We start from the raw sequence: 23,852 nt of genomic DNA on the forward strand, positions 1-23,852 counted from the left end.
CTGAGATTACAGCGAATGAAAAACAAAAAAAACCTTATGTTAAAAGTGGTTTGAAGTGCTCATGATACTGTTAGTGAAGTACTTGGACTTCTTCCTGCTTCGTGCATCAGGTCAGATTTCCATACTCCCAAAGGAAACTGAGCATTGGCTGAAAAAAAGAGAAAGTCCCATTTATCCTTATTGTTATCTTTTCACAGCTGGCTTGATCAAGCAGCATGAGGCATGGGCACATGTAACGACTATTACAGCCATCAGAAAACAATGCAGTAGCAACTCAAATGGCCTTGCCTATTTAAATGTGTTACATCTGGGATGCCCTGCTTGCATACACAAGAGTAGCTGAGAGAGAGTTTTCAAGCAGCTTCCATTTTCTTGTAGGCGTGCTCCAACTGCTTGAGCTAGCTGGTCCAGTCCCAGGACATTAAAAGCCAGAAATAAAGTAAAAAACTCCCTGAATAATTGCCTAAGATTATTTCAGGATTTCAGAAATGTCAGATTTCTTTTTTTCACACCACCCTCTTACACTGCCTAAAGCAACTTTGCCATCCTACCAAAGGTTAAACACACAAAGTAACACCTGCTTGGATGGATAGTAATGAACAGTATGTATTTCCTCATCTGCCTCATGCATTTTAAGCTGTATCCAAGCAAATCAAGTAAACAGGGTAGATGGGGAGAAGGATAGTTTTGTGACTAAGAAGCAGGGCTACAACTGAACTGTTGGTACTCCCACAGTTTTCCCAGCTCAGTGTTCTGTGCTTTTTGTTTCTGAAAAAAAGCTAATATCTGAACCTTTAAGATTTCTGCATTATGTTTCTTAGTGTGCCAAGACAGTGATCAGCACAAGCACTGGTTGCAGGCTGAAGTTCATTACTGGTCTATTACCATGGCTCTCCATTTGCTGGTACATAGCATTAGAGCATCCCTTGACAACATTTCATAGCATCACTCATCTATTTGCATTGTCATACAGTCCAGATGGTTGGAGTAGGTAGGCAACTGGGAACCAGAGCAGCAGAAAGAGTACATCCTGCTGCAATTTTTCCTCCAGTGCTAATCTTGATGCATTTAGATGAGTCTGTTAGTTAGGAAGTCTAGAGCTATGGGTAGATGCACTCAAAGACCTAGCAAACTGAAGCATCTGCACTCAGTAGCTTGCCAACTATCAGATGACCAAATTTGCCCATAAAAACTCATCAAAAGATAACTGCAGCTCAGACAAATTACAGTTCCCTACTGTGTAGAGTGAATGTTCTTGAATTCCACAAAGGTGGCATTCTGTTACCCAATATAAGCTCAAAAATCTGTGAACTTTAGCAGATGAATTATTACTATGATGTACAAAACCCAGAGACAAAGAACAAACAAGACTTCTTCCATTTGGCAAATGCAGTTTTATTTCTGGATTAGTTGTAAGAGTTAAGATCTTAAAAATTCTAACATGTATACCCTGCCAGACACATTAATTGGCATACTAGAACAATACTGCAAATGAAGAAAGTCAATGTAATTAATCATCTCCATATAACTAAAGACTTCTCAGGAAGATAATTGTTATTTTTCTGTGTTACAGAAAGAAAGCTTTCCAAATCTTGAAAAGGCAAGACTTCAGTGGGAATTTGGTAGGCCAAAGAACTGTAAACTTGATTTCATTAGTCCAGGTAAGAAAAATTTAAACATAATATGAAAGAACAAAATACAAACTGGCAGATACAAGGAAGGAAAAAAGATCTTAACATTTCTAAGGAGATATCTGATAATATAAAGAAATAACTAAGTTTACAACTGCAATCATACTTAAAGACAGGTTAGTATATTTTACTATCTTGAGGAATTTACTTAAAGAGAAGAGATAGAATCACCAAGAGCCAAATGTTACACTTAGTGACTTCCTGCAGTTTTGTCACAAATATAGCCTCACTGAGAACAAAGTACATAGCTGCAAACTGTGAATCACACCTAAAATTTCTACCCGTGACTATATGAGGGTGTAATTTTTGCCATCAATACAAATACTTGGTAGTATAGCTGTGAATACACATAATCTTTTTAACTGGACTACTTGCTAGCTATTTAGTTTGCTGTTAGAGAAGATTCTTTATACTGTATAGGCATTGCCAAAATTATTCCTTATAAAGCTAGCACTCCTGGTATTACTGGTTCTTCCACCAAAAGGGTTTTTATACTCAAAACAACTCACAACTGAGCAACAGAAATGGACATTAAGACAGCTACAAGAATGTGAGTGAGAACAGAAGTTACCTATATACATTTCACTATGTATGGAGTAAAAATATAATCCTTCTCGCACCCAAACTGGCCTGTGAACGTGTAATCACAAGCGTTGTATGTGGGAACAGGCATCTGTGTTCTATCTTCGTTTGTCATTTTGGTGTCTATTTCCAGGAAATATGGAAGAAAACTAAAAATTTGGCCCCCCAAAATAGCAAAAATCAGACTGAGTTCTCACAGACTAAACTATGCTTGCTGGCAATCCTTCTTAATGATCTTGCACAAATTTTTTTGCTGTACGTCTATAGAATGATTCTGAATGACTCAAATTACCTAATGAATAAGTATCTAGGTCAAATTACTGGTCTGATTGTTAACATTTCTTTCAAATAAAAATACATTTTATGTGGTTATTGATTTCCTATTAATTTACAGAGCAGCAGGCTTCTGCAGAGGAAAGATTTCAGTTCTCTAATGGAGCCTTCTTCAAAAAAATGTCCTGCAGAAAGATGAAAAAGAGAAGTAGTGAAACATGCTATTAGCTGTAGCGCAATCTTTATTCTTTCTGCTAACCACAATTTTATATAACCAGATCTCAGTTGTATCATTTTGATTTGTATTGTAAGCAACAATTGGGAAGACCACAAATACCCACATGCAACAAGAAATCTTACCTTGATTCTTCTAGAGTTCTATGACTGTACTTAGAGTAATTACAGCATAGAGAAACCATACACAGTAAACTGAGTCTGTGACACTAGGATAGTCTTGTGACATACCCATTGTACAGTGACAACACAGACAAACTTTAGTGAAAACCAAACAGTCATGAATATTTGTTTACAGGCACACTGTTTTATAATACAAAACGAAACTTGTTCTTTGGACAAGCCTTAACAAGGAAGTAAATTGTAGTTACTTATATACTTATGAATTCACAAAGCCACAGCAGTGGTCCACAGATAAGGACGGGGGGGGGGAATAGATTAATCCTACTTGTTTAGGCAGGGCCTAGTTAATTTATAGTCTGTTAGATGATAAACCAATTCTACAGACAACCTCTATGAAGCAGAAACAAAATACTTATATTTTAATACGATAGACATGGCAAAAGCCCAAAGAACACTTCAGCATGCCAGGAAAAAGGCAAGCGTGGCATGCAACCCACAGGCAGGCACATGCTGAAAAAATAATGCAGCCTCACAATGGACAGTCATGTTAACATGTCTGGCTATTCACCATGGGGAAACACTGCAGTGGCTACAGCTGCAGGAGATACCCTTGTCTGTACACAGGTGCACTGCCTTCAAAAACCTTTCTCTGTGTGTTGGGACTGAGTGTTGATGAGGGAATAGTAGGGCTAAATATACAGAATATGAAAACAAAAAAAAATAACAGTGACAGTTACTTCCTTGCTCCTTAGTTTATGCACAGGTATTAAACACAATTTTACAGCACTCTTTAGTTGGTATTATCCAGTAAAACTGTACTGATTTACAGCAACTAATACTCTAGTATTCTACACAGAACAAGAGTCCAGGTTAACAGTGACTACAAAACTTTCCTTTCACTTGGTTGTAATGATATCTTCAAAGCTTTTCCTCCAGCCAAGCTAAAAAACATAGATCTTTCTTTTGAAACTGTCCAAAGTAAAGCAATTTGCATCAACTTGATATCTCTGTCACACTTAAAGCCATGGATTCTTCTGTTTCATACCTATGCTGATTACCATTAGAAAAAAGGAAGTCTGTCAAGGTCACAAATTGCCAAGACACCCAAATCACTCAGGTCTTTTGAAAATGTTAGACTTGGATATGCTTAGACAAGGATAGTAACTGTAATGTATTTAAAAAAACCCTAAAGCAACAAAATCACAACAGAATTAAACGTCTGTTTGTGATGAAGAATGCTTATGGCCATTTGTTTCTCCAAATTATGAACCATGGTATCATAGTAAATGATTCAGACTGAAATAATTTCTTAACTCCCCTCCCTGCCAAAAATATCCTCAAACTTTCAACTAAAAGTATGAGTGTGTAGTCATGTACAACCAATTCTGAGAATTACCACTGCAAAAGTCTGGGAACCACTGCTGTAATGCATGGCAGCTAGTATCAAATTAGCAATCATGTGATGCAGAAGGCTATGTAGTCCACAAATAGTAAATACTTGAAATCTGTCTGATAAAAGAGACACAAACTGTATAGACTATTGTTACTAGTCTTTTAATCCCCAGAGATTACAAGCTCATGCACTTACATTTCATCATCGTATTCCTTTGGAGGTGATGCTGCAATGACTAAGTCGATCCAATCCTGAAAAAAAAAAACCACACAGGCAAACATGTGCTTCTAAATACTGCTTTTAGAGATAGTGGACCACTAAGCAAAATCAGAGAGAATCAGGAAGGCAATCTATTTCAGGAGCTACAGAAAGATTTTTATTAAAGGCTTCAATGGGAAGGCAATTTGAAGATTGAGCTGTTTGATTTGTATCCTGAAATGAAAAGAAAAAAATCTCCTGGTCTTGCAATAAGTATTTAAAAATAATTACTCTAAGAATCATCCCATATTTGGTCATTTTAGCAATTAATAGTGTTCTTGCTGAGAAAACATTCACTGGAGCTTAAATTCAGTGTTATTTATACATTAAAAGATTAAAGATGAGATAAGCCATTATCATCAAATTCCAACAAGCTTGCAAGTAATTTTCAATATCAAAGAGAGATTCTACAGATAGAATCATAGAATGGTAGGGGTTGGAAGGGACCTTTAGAGATCATCTAGTCCAACCCCCCTGCAGAAGCAGGTTCACCTAGATCAGGTCACATAGGAACATGTCCAGGTGGGTCTTGAAGACCTCCAAGGAAGGAGACTCCACAACCCCTCTGGGCAGCCTGTGCCAGGGCTCCCTCACCTGAACAGTGAAATAGAATTTTCTTATATTTAAGTGGAACTTTTTGTGTTCCAGCTTCATCCCATTACCCCTTGTCCTGTCACTAGCTACTATAGAAAAAAGGGATGTCCCAACCTCCTGACACCCATCCTTTAGATATTTATAAATGTTAATAAGATCTCCCCTCAATCTCCTCTTCTCCAGACTAAACAGCCCCAGTTCCCACAGCCTTTCCTCATATGAAAGATGTTCCATTGCCCTGATCATCTCAGTGGCCCTGCACTGGAGTCTCTCCAGCACTTCCCTGTCCCTCTTGAGCTGAGGAGCCCAGAGCTGGACACAGGACTTCAGATGAGGCCTCACCAGGGCAGAATACAGAGAGAGAAGAATCTCCCTTGACCACACTCTGGCCACACTCTTCTTGATGCATCCCAGGATGCCATTGGCCTTCTTGACCATGAGGGCACATTGCTGGCTCATATTTAGCTTATTATCAACCAGGACTCGCAGGTCTCTCTCTGCAGAGCTGCTCTTCAGCAGTTTGACTCCCAGCCTGTACTGGTGCATGGGGTTGTTCCTTCCCAGATGCAGGACTCTGCACTTGTCCTTGTAGAACCTCATAAGGTTCCTCTCTGCCCAACTCTCAAGCCGGTCGAGATCCCGCTGAATGGCAGCACAGCCTCTGGGGAATCAGCGAGTCCTCCCAGTTGGGTGTCATCAGGGAACTTGCTGAGGGTACACTCTGTCCCTTCATCCAGGTCATTGATGAAGATGTTGAACAAGACCGGCCCCAGAACCGATCCCTGTGGAACTCCACTGGCCACAGGCCTCCAACTCAATTCTGTGCCATCGATCACCACCCTCTGGGCTCTGTCATTCACCCAGCTCTCGATCCACCTAACTATCAACTCATCCAAGCCACACTGCTTGAACTTTCTGATGAGGATGTTATGGGAGACAGTGTCAAAAGCCTTGCTGAAGTCAAGGTAGATGACATCCGCTGCTCTCCCCTCATCTAGCCAGCCGGTTATGCACTCATAGAAGGATATCAGGTTGGTCAAACAGGATTTTCCCTTGGTGAAACCATGCTGACTCCCCCTGATAACCATCTTATCCTTCAAATGTTCAGTGATAACATTCAGGATGAGTTGTTCCATCACCTTTCCAGGGATAGAAGTGAGGCTGACCGGCCTGTAGTTTCCTGGGTCGTCCTTCTTGTCCTTTTTGAAGACTGGCGTGACATTGACCTTTCTCCAGTCCTCAGGCACTTTGCCTGTCCTCCATGATTGTTCAAAAATGATGGAGAGAGGCTTAGCAGTCACATCAGCAGGCTCTCTCAGCACTCTAGGATACATCTCATCAAGATCCATTGACTTACGAGCCTTAAGCTTGCCCAACAAGTCTTTAACCTCTTCTTCTTCCACCCAGGGCAAGTCCTCTGCTGTCCTGGCCATCCTGTTATCCTTGCTGGACTGGGCTTCCCGAGGGTCAGCCTTGGCCATAAAGACTGAAGCAAAGAAGGCATTCAGTACTCCAGCCTTCTTCTGCATCCTCAGACACCAGGACACCCTCAGTGTTCAGCAAAGGGCCCACATTCCCCCTCACCATCCTTCTGCTGCTGATGTACTTGAAAAATGCCTTATTACCATCCTTAACTTCCCTGTCTAAATGTAATTCTAGAAGGGCTCTAGCCTTCCTAGTTGCACCCCTGCATGCCCTGGCAATGTTCCTATACTCTTCCAAGAAGGCAGCCCCTGTTTCCACCTCTCACAGATGGCTACTTTCTGCCTGAGTTGTCCCAGCAGATCCTTGCTCATCCATGGAGGCCTCCTACCTCCTTTTCCTCCTTTCTTGCGCATTGGGACACACTGATCCCGGGCTTGGAGAAAGTGGTGCTTTAAGATTGACCAGCTCTCATTGGCACTTCTGTCTTCTAGAATCATATCCCATGAGATCCATCCAAGTAGATCTTTGAAGAGGCCAAAGTTGGCTCGCCTGAAATCCAGGGTCACGGTCCTGCTTTGTGTCCTGCCTCTTCCACACAGGATCTTGAACTCTACCATCTCATGGTCACTGCAGCTGAGGTTGCCTCCAACCTTCACATCCCCAACCAGGCCCTCTTTATTTGTCAGTACCAGGCCCAGCAGCACATCCCTCCTTGGCTCCTCGATCATCTGCGACAGGAAGTTGTCGTCAACAATCTGTAGGAACCTCCTGGACTGTGTGTGCTTGGCTGTGTGGCTGTCCCAGCAAATATCAGGTTGGTTGAAGTCCCCCACGAGGACCAGGGACTGTGATCGTGAGGCAGCTCTCAGCTGTTCGTAGAAGGCCTTGTCCACATCCTCCTCCTGATCAGGTGGCCTGTAGCGGACTCCTACAACAATATCACCTGCCTTGCCCTGGCCATTAATTTTTACCCATAAGCACTCTACCTGCTCCTCATCCCCACCCAGGCACAGTTTGGTACACATTAATTGCTCCCTCACATAGAGAGCAACTCCACCTCCACGCCTTGTCAGTCTGTCTTTCCTGAACAATACATAACCCTCCATGGCTGTGCTCCAGTCATGGCAGCTGTCCCACCACATCTCTGTGACCACAATGAGGTCGTAGCCCCACATCCACACCCACATCTCCAGTTCCTCCTGCTTATTCCCCAGGCTGTGTGCATTGGTGTAGAGGCAGCGCAGGGGCTTACTCAAACACACAGGTTTCCCTGGATGGGTGCAGGAGGTTCCTCCCCGGTTTGGCTCTTTCTCAGGGTGGTCAGCCTTGCGTATCTCAGCCCAGTCTGCAGATGAAGGGCACTTATCATTGCATTCCCTGTCCTGCCCTATTTCCCAGCTAGAAGGGACAGCTTGTTCTGTTTTGCTTCTCCCACCACCCCCCAAGTCCCTTAGTTTAAAGACCTCTTTATTAAGTTTGCTAGTCTACTCCCAAATAATCCAGTGCCCTTATGGGAGAGATGAATCCCATCCCGTCCTATCAAGTTGTAGTCCCCAAGGAAGGATCCATTGTCAAAGTACCCAAAGCCTTCCCGCCTGCAGCAGCCTCTCATAAATGTGTTGTAAACACTCAGAATGCAATGTGTTTAAATACCAAACTTGACATGTGGCTAAATGCCGTTAACTTTCACAGTAAATTACATGCATGATTTTCTGAGATGCTACATACCAGTATCTTCTACACATTTCAGTTCACTTGTATAGCACATGGCATACCTGCTACTTTAGATGTTTTCAACCATATTTGTATTGATGTGACAGAATCATGGAAAAAAAGTATACATTACATGAGCATTTTAAGTAGAATGAAGAAGTATTCCACATTACTTACCCCACCCACATTCCAAGCCTTTGCTAGAGTTGCCTGTGCCTCTGCCAGCTTGCTGTCAATTAATATCTTGCCATTTACAGCTAGTATTTCATCCCCTTTCACTATGCCTCCTGGTGAAAAGACCGATAAGTTATACATAAACATGAGCAAAAATGTTGAGTCTTTTCTGACCCATTTTTATGCAATATTGAGTATAATGAAAAACGTCTTCCCTGGGTGTGAAAACTTAGACTGAAAACTGACATAGATAAGAATGTTTGCTACAGGCAAAAACAAAATGAATTTTCAGGCATGGAAAAGCCACACTACTTTCTTACTGATTATGACCCATGAGAAATTAATTCAATAAGATTTTTCATAATAGTAGTTTGCCTGCCTGGGTAATCCATCTATACAGCTTACAAACTGAGGCTGATTGTAGGCTGTTACTACTATGAAAATGGCAGCATTATTTAAAGACCTGAAGGTATAAATGACATTTGTCAAGAGTTTGCAGGACTGTCATTCCTTTGCAAGAGTACCTGTAATGTTTAGTCCTTAAAACTGATTTTGATTTGCTAATCTGGAATGAAGCACAAATAGCTAACTGGAACTAGATTTGAAGAGGAGGAAACACAGATGGTTAAGGGAAGGCCTTAGCAATGAGACTCTCACAGCAGTGAAGAGTCAAAGAGAAACAGATTACTTGAGAGATCAAGTGTCTAAGATGGTACCACAGGAAGAGTGACTTAAACCAAGGTGCAGGCTGGGCCGAGGTCAGCAAAGACAATATCAGGAACTATGTCCTGTCCATTCTACCTGGCAGAGTACTCAAGGAAACGATGAGCCATACTGGCCACAAGGAGCAATGCTTGGATGTGTTGGTATCCACATTTTTGTGTGTTCTAGAGAGCTAAGCTCTTGGCCAGAAGGCTCTGGCCTTTCGTGGGATTTTGGGAGTAAGGCCAGGTATCTTACAAAACAAATTACTATTGAAAGTAGCATTAAGAACAAAACTAAGCAGTGTAATGTAGCCATGGTCAGGCAATTGCTTTGCAAGTGAAAGCACTGCAAGTGTCATTGCTTGGAAATTGTGAAATAATGGGAGTCATATTCTACTTAATTAACAAAACACATCAGAGAAACAGGTGTTGGGTTGCTGTTTGTTGTTGTTTGGGTTTTTTTTTAAATATATCAGACTGGAAAAATGGGAGTCCTTATTAAGAAAACAGCTCTAAATTTTCAGGTCATGTTGTTGAAAATTTTGTAATGCTAAAAAATACAGCAGTAGTGACCATTACTTTTTAAATAATAATTATAGTTTTTACATAATTATTAATTTAAGCAGCATCCTTCAAACCATGAGCCTCTCTCTGAGCTGTCTTTACAGCTGAGACAGAACTTTGATGCCTTTTACAAACTACTTGTGCCTCTCAGTACTAGGCATAGCTATGAAGTCAGCCAACAACACTCAGTCAACGTAGAGAGATACTTTGCAGCAGCATTCAAATTCCCCATTATAACTCACCATGTTTGTCTGCAGCACCATCCTCATAGATGGCAGACACAACTATCTTTCCAATTGGAGAATCAATTCCGCCCTCGACTGCAAGGTCTAATGATCCTTCCTATTAAAAAAGTTTTCGTTCAGAAAAGATGCTTAATTTTTGTCATCAATCGGACCTTAATCTTTCCTACTTCTCCATAAATGAGACTGTATATGAAATGCTTACGTGAACCCTTTAAATAGCAATCGATCAAATAATATTTTACCTTTTTAATTCGTAACAGCCGTACATCTTTTCCCATAATCTGCTCTGGGGTAAACTATGAAAAGATACAATGATTAGTCATTTTGACCTTGGAAATACAAACCCATTAGGCTGATCTATGTAGTTTATGGGTGAAAAGAAACCTTTCCCTCCTCCAGAATAGCATTAGAGGAAGATCAGAATGTCAAATCATCTTTTCCTGTAAGAAAGGTCCCTTTCAACACAACCAGAAAAGACAAATACACAAGCTACAGCAAGGCAACAAGCAAGAATCTTATTCCCTCCCAGCCCTCATAACAAAGGATGCATTTTTTGCAGCGTAGTTCATATGAAACAATGAGATACCTTACCATTGAATATGGATCAAAATCTTCCAAATATTTCTGGAAACCCTGAGAATAAAACAATGCTTAATTGTAAAAATATCAAGCTTGTGCCCATAGCTAACACACAAACTCAATTTTATTTATTAGTAAGGTAGCTTATAATTCTGTAAACTATGACAGAAGACAGTAAATGGAGAAAAGCACAGAAAGGCAGCAAATAGTTCATCCTGACAGTCAGAATACATTTCAAAATCTTATGACAGATCAGCAATTTCAGCTGGTCATACTATGGAGAAGTTTTGAGGAACAGTTTACCACTCTGTCAGCTCTGCAGCTCTTCTCTACAGCTGACAGAATAGCTATGAATTTTGAAAGCATCATGGGCAGCTATATTCTGCCACAATCTTCTAAGCTGTGTTACTAGGGTCTATCACCATGTTGGGCAGTATCTAACACATGCGGAAGTGACAAGCTCTAATTCACTTGTCAGCAATGCAGCTCCACAGTTGTAGCACTCTCTTCCAGTCCCCTTCTCTCCCCTCTTCTATGGAGTTTCAGAGACTTAGCTCCATACCACAAGAGCATGAAGGACAACTGATTTTATTTTCTTATTGTTTTGTGGAAGACTGAAAAGCTTTGGCAGGGAGTGACTGAAATGGGGAAGTTAGCATTGCTGTTTTGTAGAGCACAATTTAAGCTTTGAGAGGACCCACAACTTCTTAAACTGTCCAAATCTAGGTCCTTGTCAGACCAACACTGCACAGAAAAAGCAGGAGTTACCTTTTCTGCCAAGAGGAGCGTTCCTGAATCAGCAATCAGGAATCAAGGGCGTTTGGGTGGTGGTTTCTTGAGAAGAATAGTAATTACTGGGTAAGACTGTATGGGTGACGCTGGAGATTTTTAAAATCTCTGCACTTATTCTGCATATCAAGGTAAGGACTTCAGAACCTAATAGAAATCTTTACTGAGGCACCTAAATGCTATACTGGTCTTGCAGCTTTAATTCTGCAATAACCTAGGGATATGAGAACACAGAATCACAGAACCCTTTGCTGACACAGCAAGCAAGTCAATATCTGACACAGACTAGCAATTCAGTGCGTGATCAAGCTTGACCTATTCATTATTGACTGCTTTTCTACTGGATTCCTCTGATGAAAAAGTCCATGCCACTCTCAGACTTTACTTATACATCAAACGCACAATTGAAGGTTCCTCTGGTATATTTAAGGGCTGTCTGTTAAATGACAAAGTTGCAGGAGAAGACACTAATGCCTCCTCCTGTCACTGTCTTTAGAATCTCTCTGTTGCCTAATTTTGACATGACTATGAATGATCCTCTGGGGTCAGATCTTATCCTTTCCACCACTGTCTCTGACAAAGTCAGTAAGCACGTTCTACACAGCTCTGCATCAGCAGACCCTCAAATGTGCAACACTGCTGCCCATTTCTCTAACAATAGTTACATAGACCATGCAACAGTGGTGCTGATGACTCCTGCGTGGACTCGCAGTCATTACAGACAGGCATACTGAACCATACAGCATAAACCCAGGCTTTCCTGCTGGCTGCCTCTCTCTCCACCTTTTCCCTGAGATTAGAAGGCTACCTTAAGCAAATTCCATCCTAGTTCTATGTTTCTTCCGACAGAGGAAACATTTGCAAGGGTCAAGGCATGATTTTGTCTTCCCAGGCTCTAGAGCACTAAATCTTCAGGGTACAACTGCAGAACTGCTTACTTCCACAAGTGGTTTTTTTCATAGGGAAATATATATTAAAACCATCTTTTGGGAACAGGAACATGAGAGACCATATTTTGCATTTAAATTAGTACGTGATGCATTACATTTTTTAAGTGCTTTTTTAACTACATTTTTTATCTTTGAGGAATTAAATAACTGGGAATTTGATCACAGATTTCACAGATTTCATCCTGGGGAAAAAACTCCACAACTATTCATTCACAAAGTATATTAATATTATAAATAGTTTTATTTAAAACGTTAAGAGAAATATTTTACCATGATAGCTACCTAATTAATTAATTGTTTGAATAGCTGAATTTATATTGACACCTATGGTCTTGTAGCAAGAAACTTATAGGAAAGAACTCCAATTTCAGACAAGTCTCTAAATAATTATGTCATCTGAAGGAAGTAATTGAACTCTCTTTGTCCCAGGTCATCCTCATGAAAAACAGATGTTGCCCTTGAAGAAAGTTTTCCTGGGAAAATAATTTTTAAACACAGAAAACATTCAAAACCTTAAACCCCACAACAAAAAAAAACCTGAAAGCAAAAATGAGATATGATCTGGATCCAATAATCTACAATACAGATATGATACAATGAATACATCTGCTGAACTATAATATATCTTCCCAGAAATGGGCATCACAAATTAAGGGAGCAGAGAGTGCATTCCGTGTCCATGCAGGGAGGAATGAATGAAGCAACACCAAGTGGAAACCACAGTGCTAAACCTACCCTCCCGCTACATAGCACATCTCAAGCAAAAGAGATAAAACCATTTTAATTCTTTCTTTGCTTACAATAATATTAATAGTACTGAACATTAGTTGAATCTGGTTGAATTAACTATCTGTCTGGACTTCTAGATGAAAGGTAAAGTTACTACTTAAAAAAAACCCCAAAACAAAACACTGCACAAAACCCCCAAAAACACAAGCACCTAAGCTAAGCTACTGCCCACTGAAATTTCTAGCATTAATAGTCAATAGTAATTGAGACTTGACTGAAATTAACAATAATGAAGAACTGAAAGAGAAACCCATGACTACTTACAACAAAATTTTCAAAACAACCCCATCTGCTGACAAAACTGTTACATACACAGATCAAACTAACATTCAATGGCTGCTGAACAATCTCAAAGCTTGATTTAGCTTACTCAAACCCACTTTTCCCTTCTAGATGTAAACTGATCAAAAGAAAAAAAAATATTAATCTTAATGGTTTACCACTCAAAAGCTCACACTCTGAGCTTAGAACTGTGCACAAACATTTAAAAATGACATGGTAATGCGTCTAATTTACCTCACACTAATAAGGGTGTTTTGCCCAGAAACTGGCACACTTAACACCAGCAGAAGTTAAGCACAAAGGGACCATCAACTGAACCATCAAAGAGGAAGAGATGAAAACTTCATCACTACAACAGAGGAAAGCAATAAAAGTAGTAATACAGAATAAAAATCCTACACAATACAGAAAGGCTGTATGAACAAGTTCCTCCGATTTCCTGCCAGTAAGTATGTTATGATAGAAAGTCTGTTAAACTAAGAAGATATTTTATTACTGAAAACAATGCAACTGGAGACTAAAAGAAACGAGGAAACTTTAGGGATATTTAAAAAATAATTTGCCAATATCAGATCAGTTACTAGTACTCAACTATCTTAAAGATTGCATTAATCATGTAAATTGTTGGAGATGGTTCAACCTGAAGGATTTACTATCCTCTCATTCCTGATCTGTCTAGGCTAGCAGGGGCCACAGGCACACACAAAACTTCCAAAGACTAGCAGTTCTCATGCACTAGGACTGTCTTGCATCCCGTTTTAGAAAATGAGCAACAGGATTAGAAAGGAAATTTTTAAATCTATCATCAGTCAAAACAAGAAGTACCACACAAACCACAGAAAATGTTATTTTACTTGTTTTTTGTTAGATCTAAATGATGAATTGTAAACCACCATCCTTTTAAACATCTCTTGTGGCTGCAAAAGAAAGAAAATTGCCAAACCAGATATTAATTTTTTTTTTTGCTGTAAATCAGAATCACCTACTCACAAATAACTGCAGTTGTTTTTTTTTTTCACCTCTAGGGACTGAATCACATTTGCATTTGTTAGTGCTCATTCCCTATACTATTTCAAAATGAGAGAACACACAGACTGAAATGGTATTGAATACAAAAAGAAAATAATTCTAGAGAAATTAAATAAATAAAGCACATTTCCATACCACAAGTTTTCTTTAAAATATTTTTCATGACTCCTTTTATCCCTAATTTCCCCAGAACAGTGCTGGGATCTCTTCTCCACGATTTTTCAAAAAATAATTGAAAGAAAAACCATGGACAAAATGCTAAACAATCAGTTTCCTAAAATATCAGTAAGTCATGATTAATGTTATACATTTAAGATTTGTTCTCCTACCAGAGATTTCCTATACTGAAAGGTGAGTTCCATTATTAAATTCCTCATAAAATCCATAAGTTGTAAGAAATCCTACATATTTAGGCTCATCCTGAAAGAAACAATCACCTGAATACCAACTACTAGTACGAGTTCATTCTACTTAAAGAAAAATTCCTCCGGAATTTAATTGACTTAGTTTTCTTGCTTAATTTGGGATATCTACAAGTAATTTCACAAAGAACTACTGGATTCTGTTTTATTTTGTTTGGCTTCAATAATTTTTTAACTCATATTGATTCTGTTTTTCTTTTGCTTCCAGTTCATTAACAAAATGTTACACTGTCCTAACTTCAAAAACTTGCTTCCTAGTAGTTGGTACAGGGCTGTGTTTTGGATTTAGTGTGAGAATAATGTTGATAACACAATAATATTTTAGTTACTGATAAGTAGTGCTTATCCTAAATGAAGGACTTTTCCATTCAAGAGGTGCACAAGAAGCTAGGAGACAGCACGGCCAGGACAGCTGACCCGAACAAGCCAAAGGGCTATTCCATACCATAGGATATCATGCTCAGTATATGAACTGGAGGCAGTTGGCAGGAAGGGGCTGATCACTGCTCAGTCATTGGTCAGTGGGTGGTGAGCAATTGCACTGTGCATCACTTATTTTCTCTTGGATTTTGTTTCTCTCTCTTTTTGCTATATGCATTTTTATTGCTATTATTTTTTTTTCATTTTAGTTATTGAACTTTTCTTATCTCAACCCACAAATTGCTTTCTTTGCCCTCCCCTCTCCCCCCCTGCCAAGTTCTCCTCCTCATCCCCTGGAGAGGAGTAAGTGAGTGACTATGTGGTGCTTAATTGCTGTCTGGAGTTAAAGCATGACATACACTGTAGTTATACAGAACCTCTTATTATGCTGTAAAAAAAAAAAAAAAATTAAAAAAAGGTATTTAAAAAATAATGATACAAAACACTCCTCATGTAACCAGCCCCCACTCAAAACCATGCATCAAATCAGATAACAAACATCTGAAACAAGAACAACTTCCTACAGAATAAATAATGGTATTTACCGTTCCAAACTCAATTTGCTTTAAAACAAATGACTATATACTAGTCTCACTATTCATTCCATTAATGTTTTATGGTTATACTGTTACTCGGAAAAAATGTGTCAATTCCTGAGTTAATGAAAGATTTATGATCTGTGTTTAATTAATATAAAGACTGAGTTTTTGCCTTGAAGGACTTTTGGACACCTGACAAGATATTCCACAAAACTCTTCAGTCCCTCTTTTTCACCACAGATGGTTTTGGAATAGGTATGGCCAATAACACTGAAATTTCCAGTCCAGGCTTCAAATCTTGCTAATTACACCAAAGCTGCATTCAACCACAAAGGAGCAAGGGAGGAAAAATCTTGAGCGGCAGCACATGCATCAAAGCCCTTAACTCACACAACAGGATGTTTTTGATAGTGAGGAGAGCAGAGACTAACGTCCATATTTGGTTTGCCTCTCTGAAAATCTCACCACTAAATCATAACAAAACTCCCCTGTTCTCTGGGCCAAAATATAATTAGCTTTGTCCTGAGTATATTCCAATTCAAGTACAGCAGAGACAAACAGTTCACACTGATTTTGATGCAGTGCAGAGCTCAGCATTCAAGGCCACACTCATAGTTGAATACTCACTCATCATTTCCCTATTTATAAGTGCAAATAACTTCATTTTCATTACTTGTTAAAAGGCCTCAGAATTCTGACTTGAATTCACTTAATTTGAAGACTTCAGTCACAACAGAAACTTCACTGTTCCTATTTGGGCCGACTACCTTCCAGATAACAAGAATGTTTTAACCTTCTTGGCATGTTTATCTCATTCTTATGGTCATATTTTTCATCATCTTTACTACTGAATTGCTCAAGTATAGGTTCAGTTGATTAACTGTTTAAATCAAGTAAATTGATCAAGATCAGTTCGTACAGTTTGGTACTCAGGACAGCTAAATGCAGATAAAAACCTGACAGAGTAAACCATGCGTATTATGTCACATTAAGACGTAAAGACACGTTTCATAAAGTGCATGAAACTAAGCAAGACAAGAAATAAGGTAGCAAAAGATAGCTGGCCTTTGGCGATACTTGCATTTGCCAAAAGACACAGAACTGGTCCTGTATCTGAATCATTGGCTTAAACAGGGTCACCCACACCCCCGCAAACAAAACACATTCCTTTGGCATGAAATGAAATGATAATTTTCTTATACATTTTTGGAGACAGGCAGGTGCCTCCTTGCCTGGTTTGTCATACACTGGCCTTCTCATTTTTTAAGTAATAGAAGTAGTTCTCTCTTGACTTTATTGTAATGAGGATGAATACTCTTTACTGCATTGCCACAGTTGGAAGTAAGGTCTACAAAACTAATTTAGACTGATGTTTCTCTCAAAGTACTATCAAAATATTTCTCCCACTGAAATTCTGATCTTCCAACCACTATAAGGTAAGTTTGGGAATGAAGATGATGAATATCTTAAATATTTTAGCAGACTTGTGATTTGGAAAATGTGCATACATGCATAACAATAAGAAATTTCCCAGTGAAGTTGAATCTTATTGCTAATTTTTCAAACTAATTCTAAGCAAGATGTTTTTCCCATCACTTAGAAAGCTACCAAGTTGCAATACACTGCCTTGCTCATATAAATGTATGTATATGTATTAAATATGTATGTGTATATATACACATACATGTCCATACACATGCTTATAACAGACACACAACTCTAATAGCATAAGTCACGATGATTCTCAAGAATAAATACCACTAATTGTCCACCAGCTATACTAGACGAATTTTCAGGGCTGTCACTTGGGAGTTACCACCTGTCAGAGCAATATCTTTTTTTTCAGTAAGCTTTGGACCTAAAATACTTAGGTATTGCATTTGAAATGGAAATGGAAAAGAAATAAGAAAAAGAATCTGACTGTGAGTCAACTTTATAGGAATACTGCAGACTAGAATCATAGAATCACAGAATCATTGCAATTGGAAAAGTCTAAAGATAAAACAACAGTTTTCCTCTGGAAATGGTGAGGTATACAACATCTGAATTTCATGTTCATGACTACTTAAAAAGAAAAAATACAGTGTAAGTACTTTTTACTATTTCATTTCTGACAAATGAACTCAGAATCTATAAAAATAAAAATCAGCAAATGAATAAATGAAAAATAAGATCCACTAAGACTTTACAGTGTTCTGGAATTATGTACCTCAGTACAAACATTGTCACTGAAAGTGACTTTTACATCATAGGGAGAAAATACCTTTTTGTACTTACCGTTAGTAACCACCTGAAAATCTACATGAATTTTTGTTAGCAGAAAACAAGATAAGCATTGAGTCTTTGAGGACAAGTGAACAAGAAGTCTCAAGTACTGTAGCACTCAGGAAAAGAACAATGAAAAGCTTACCAGGGCCTCTGATTTGATTGTTGGCCTGACCATAAAGTTTGGGTCAGGATGCAGCATGATTGGTTTAGAGACTATTGGTACCCCTGGATGTCGTTGGGTAGGTGGACTTGGAGCAAGTTGCTATGGGGTTAATTTAAGAAAATAATAATTCACAATGTAATTTGTTCAAAATCATCATTTCACCATGATGCCTCAATTCAAATAGTTTATGGTAATTAATTTAATGACACCAATATAACAACAGGCTTACAGAATTAATTTCAATAAAACTTAAAAAATCAACAAACCAAACCAGAGTTTTCTCTTGCATCCATACAGAAGCTTTTCCCTTAAACTCTGATTTCACCGAATGAGAAATGAATGAGAAACTACAGAGGAAAAAAAAAATTCTAAACTTCAGTGTAAAACCATAGTGAACCTGAAACAAGATTTGAACTAATCTATGGCTAAATAGCTCTTTTAAGATTAAATTCACTGGGACTCCAGAGATCAGCTTCCCATAAAGAATTGCAGGTTCACTTAAGAGCAAGGATTATCTACACTAATTAACTACCCTTGACTCTACAAAGTACAGACAGCCAGCGGCATCTGAGACCTAATCATTCTGCACGTACTAACCCAATTGTGCACTTTTTACTCATTCAAAAGTCCCACTGACGTCAAACACAATTTTATTCAAGAAAAGAGTTCAAAATGGAGCCCTGTGGGTTTAGTTTCTGACTTAACCCCAGCAACTCTCTGCACATCTTGTCAATGTTTCTCATAGGAAATGTGATGTGTTCCAGATATCATTTAGATAGTACAAACTGTATCCTTTGAAATTATTTGAATTGATTCCAGCAAATTGGTTAAGCCATGTTTTTTTTTTAATAGTGGAATTTTTAACAGGGGAATGGTGGTGTTGGTTTAGGGTTTTTCCCCCCTTTTTCAAATAATTGAAGAGAATTTTGGAACCATAGCCTTGAAAATCCCTTTACTAATGTTATTCCACATGGTAAAATATATTGTTATCATTTTATTTTCTGATCTTAGAGGAACCAGCAGGTTCACAGATATTGACTTGTTAAAGCTGCACTGGAACTGGATTATTTCTCCTGGAGCTGCACAATTTAGAGACGGACTTCTCTAAAGTGCCTCAGAATGATAAAACCTGACATCCAGAGATCCTGAATCAAAATCAGTGCAAGGAGCCATGAAAAAAAAAAAAAAGTTCTTCTGAGAAGAAAGCTTGCTTCTCAGTACCCATTATGTTTAAAATATACTTTCATCCCAGCTCCTTTTGTCTATCTTCACAGAAGAGCAAAGTATATGCTTCATGACATACAGAACACAGAAACATGGAACATACATTGCTGAAACGTTGAAATATGAAGTCCTCAGACCATCAGAAGTCACTTCCACTACCTAGTGTTAGGTACCTTGTAACACAGCAATGGATCCATGCCCATGAGTGCAAGTGTTGAGTTTTAAATGAATCAGCCATGCAGAGTTAAATGCTTGACATTTCCTCGGTAGCATTACATGGCAAGCTCATAAAACAATGGTCATTATTAACATGATGTTACATACCAGTGGATTATTTGAGATGGAAGATACTTTGCCGACGTGGGAGGTGTTTCTTACAACCTAAACAATAACAAACTTAGTACTAGGTTTAAATAAAGCATATAGCTAATCATAATTGTGAGAAATAGATCCACTTATACCAGATAATTTTCAAGTTACTTGTCAAGAGCATATTTGATGGGATTTAATTCCTTTAGTCATGTATTTCTTTAAGCTAAATTTGAAATAAAATGATCTGGGGAAAACAAAAAAATAGCAGCAAAGAGATTTATCAATTTGAGTAATGTTAGAAAAGTAAATTTATGGAACAAACAATACTTGTGTTTTTTGCTTTAGTAGGCATAAACACAAGATCTTTAATTGCTAAAGTGAAATAAATGCACTGCTTCTGCTTATCTGTGGTGTTAGAAACAGCTTTTTTTAAAAAAAATAACAATGATAAAATGTTCAGCTTCTGATATTTCTTCTATTTCTGAAGCTACAGCAGGAATACTGAGTTATCTACTTATAAACAAAGCAGTTTTGGCCCAGTATTAGTACTTATTAAGAGCTTAGCTCTTTTCTCATTTACACTAATTATAGTCAGTGAAAACCAACTTATTTGGAGGCTGGGTTATTTTTTGTTGCAGTTATCAGATGTATTTCTTTTGTTATTAACCTTTAACATATCTAAGAGTGAAAAACTGGCAGAAACATAGTGAAATATATGGGTTTGGGGTCAGGTACAGTATGGCAGTTCCTGTATTACTTCTTTCATCTGAATATTTCTGTTAGCATTAGGAGAATGTATTTTGTATGCTTGTGTCCTTTCACATCATTTTTATTTTGCAAATAACTTGGGAAACTCATTATCCCTAAGAACATCTGACATCCCCATTCCAGTGGATCCAGCACATTCTTGTACTTCAAACACATAAATCACATATATTGAGCACTATCAGAGGTCGACTTAAGTTTCTAAGAAGAAATTCATAGTTTACATTAAGGCAATTATTCACATAGAAATTATCTGCCATTTTCCCCTGAGAAGTGATTAATTTGCATATCCTTCCCCATCCCAGCCACAGTCATGCAAACACAAAGCCCACTATTTCCAAGTAAACATGCAAAAAAAACCCCAACCCAAAAACCAAAACCAAACAATGCAGTCAGTCAATCCATGCAGAAAACTGTAGGAAACAAGTGACCATATGGGATTCTCTTCTGCTGTTTGAAAGAAGAATATTTTAACACAAAGATGAGTACATAAATCCCACTACAGTGCATAGCAAAGGAAATTATGACAAGACTCTCTCCTAAAGTGAGAGTTGGCACAAGGTTTCTTATACTTGATCCTCTCCTGGACTAAGATTGTAATAAGAAGAATGCCAGAATGTTTTCTTGAAGAAATCCGTAACTCCTGTGTGTGCAAAAAACCTCAAATCCAATTACCATCTCAAATTCATTTAGAAGTATTTTACTGGTAATTTATATAGTGCTGATGTTTTTAAAGTTTTGCTTAAAATCAGAAACTCCATTTTCTTTGTCTACTTTTCTCATCTAACAAAGCTATTTGATGACTTATTTAAAAAACTTTCACAAGTCATTTTCCATCCACAAGTATTTTTCTCAAATTCAAATAAGAGATAATTTGCTGCCTTGGTTTGGTTTTGTTTTTTTTTTAGGGGAGGTGAGGTGGTGGATGTTCATCTTAAAACACTCAAGTCCAAATTTCCTTTTTTACCAATCCCTTCTGGCCAAGATAAGCTGTAACCCTACACATGCAAGTATGTAAAAGAGAGCAATTAAATTCTTCCATTAAAAAAAAAGTAAGACTAAATTACCTCTGCAATGCATTCATTACTATGAAACAATGAAACCATTTCATTCCTTCTTTTAACACTGCATGCCGCAGATGGATAGATCCAGTGAGCTAAGTAGGTGATGGAGCAGAGGAGGGAGGCCAGGCAATGGAATAGTAAAGATGCATGCATCCAAACAGATCACGAGGTCACCTGGGAAGCTGGCGTAACTGCCAGGGCTGGACCTCTTGGAAGTGGAACATTTGATGTAGGAATTGGATGAGTTGATGATGCTGGAGTAACAGGGGGTGGTGGTGGTGGGGGTGGTGCTACACGTTGTTTGGGCTTATCAACTTCATCTAAGTTTATATCATCGAGATCTGTGGTATGAAGCTGTAGGCCACCGGCAAAGCGCCGCATCGATGTGGCAGAAGGAGAAGCAGAAGGTCGTCCACTTGCCAACTATGTACAACAGAACAGAAATCTGCCTTAACAGTTCATCTGCTGCAACAGTTCTGAAGAAATTAATGGCAAATCCTACATCACTCAGCCTAACTGCTCCTGGAAGCTCTTGGCTTCTCCCACACACAGCATACATAAACTTTTTCTCTGAAGGCCTTTTTAAAACTCCTCCTTCAGAAAAAAGTGAATCCTGTGACAGTAGTCTAGGCTGTTGGGGCAGGGGGAATACCACAACAAACCCACCAACTGCATGGAGTCTTCAGAAGGTAAAGTCATAGAACAAATCACAGACAACACAATTCTTGCCTCTCAAGATCTTAAGAGAAAGCAAGAATAGCTCCTTCCAAAGGTAATTATATAAAAGGAAAGCAACCAAAGATGGACCCTGAAATTCTGTGCCATTAAAAACAAAAAAGGAAGGGAGCTAAAGTGTGGTGTAAATATACCCAGACATCAATACAAGCTGGAGAAGTATGCTTAAGCAGCTACAAAACAAAAAGTTTAGAGTGCTAAGAAACTCAGATCCTTGGGAGGTTCTTGATATTCTAATTTTTGCTAATCAACACCAGAAGCATTGTGGGGCTAATTCCAGAGTCTGAATACAATAAGCAGCTCAATCAAAAAAATAAGGTTGTGTGCGTGAAGGAGTCTGCATACAGTGTATGAGCTGCATGCAAATCTTTTATCAGTGACCAAACTGAAGTATTTAAGAGAATCCAGTTGATACTCTCGCATTTTGCTATTTTGCAGACTCAGATAAGGAAGCACTAAAGAAATGAGCTGTTCTACAGACATATGAATTTTATTCCAACATGTCAATACTTGCCTCAAGTGGGTATCTCTGTCAGTATTCTTTGGGATCTCCTTATCTGCCATACTCACCCCTTGGTACCAAAAAAAATGTGTGTTTGGCAGAGATCAAGAGATCTTGACTGCTCTTGTAGCCAAGTAGCAGTTTAAGCCTATAGTACCTGAATATTGTTCAGCTGCATTTGTCCCTCCGAAGCATTCTGGCTTTGTGTTTTATGCGAGTTTAATTGCTTGGGTAGTTTTGTAGAATAACTGTAATAGAATATTTTTATATAATGTAATAGAAAAATTGGTGGAACAATTCAACATGGAGGGTTCGTCTTGAAACACCAAAATACTCTGGAAATACAACAATGATTTTAGTCTGTAATGTTCCCTCTTACTTTGTAAAGTAAGAGGGAAAAAAGTCTAGCAAAATACAGGCATTCACATCTATCAGCAAGAGGAAACTCATTCCACTGTCCTAGAGTCTGCACCGAAGAGCCACATGAATCTGAGCCTGAGGCCAGAAAGAACAGAAGACTGGCTGCTTTTTTCAGAGCTGCTTCATATTGACCTGAAGTAAATTCATGTGAGTGTTCCCCAAGGGTCCTCTTTGTGGTTGCAAATTTTTGGGGATCCCAAGGGAATTCAGCAGATTGCAGTGTTCCTCTTGAAACCAGCTGTCCTTGGAAGACAGCCCAAGCAGCAGGATGGTGGGAAAGCCTCACTCCACATCTAGAATCACCAGGCTTTAAGACAGAATCACTATCTGTCACTCCATTTAAGGAGACTATTTAAAACACAAAACCAAAGCCTACTCTTTGTGAGTTTATCTTTTTGTTATTTTCTTAATCTTTACCTTTATTCCATGCAATACAAGGAAGCATCCAAGAGCTCATCAACAATCATAGATTGTTGACCAACAGCAACATTGATTGTTGACCAACAACAATCAACAACAATGATGTTCCTATTTTCCGAGAATACATGAAAATATGGCTGGCTATTCCAGTCTCAAGTTTATTATTGGTGGCAACCCAAACAGCTCACAAGCCAATAAAACTGTTAG

General features: G+C 38.6%; 1 protein-coding gene across 2 annotated transcripts in view; it reads right to left on the reverse strand.

Moving 5' to 3' along the window:
- Positions 1 to 1,418: 1,418 nt before the first annotated feature.
- USH1C (USH1 protein network component harmonin) overlaps positions 1,419 to 23,852 on the reverse strand; it is a 51,010-nt gene continuing 28,576 nt past the window's right edge. For both annotated transcript variants that reach the window (XM_061999536.1, XM_061999535.1), the window contains exons 16-21: positions 10,565 to 10,606; positions 10,216 to 10,269; positions 9,971 to 10,070; positions 8,464 to 8,573; positions 4,492 to 4,547; positions 1,419 to 2,731 (exon numbers count right to left, since the gene is read on the reverse strand). In XM_061999536.1, the coding sequence (XP_061855520.1) occupies positions 2,719 to 2,731; positions 4,492 to 4,547; positions 8,464 to 8,573; positions 9,971 to 10,070; positions 10,216 to 10,269; positions 10,565 to 10,606 (375 nt within the window). In that variant the 3' untranslated portion in view covers positions 1,419 to 2,718. The remainder of the gene's footprint in view (positions 2,732 to 4,491; positions 4,548 to 8,463; positions 8,574 to 9,970; positions 10,071 to 10,215; positions 10,270 to 10,564; positions 10,607 to 23,852) is intronic.

Source organism: Colius striatus, chromosome 7 (assembly GCF_028858725.1).
Source record: "Colius striatus isolate bColStr4 chromosome 7, bColStr4.1.hap1, whole genome shotgun sequence".
Taxonomy (NCBI): domain Eukaryota; kingdom Metazoa; phylum Chordata; class Aves; order Coliiformes; family Coliidae; genus Colius; species Colius striatus.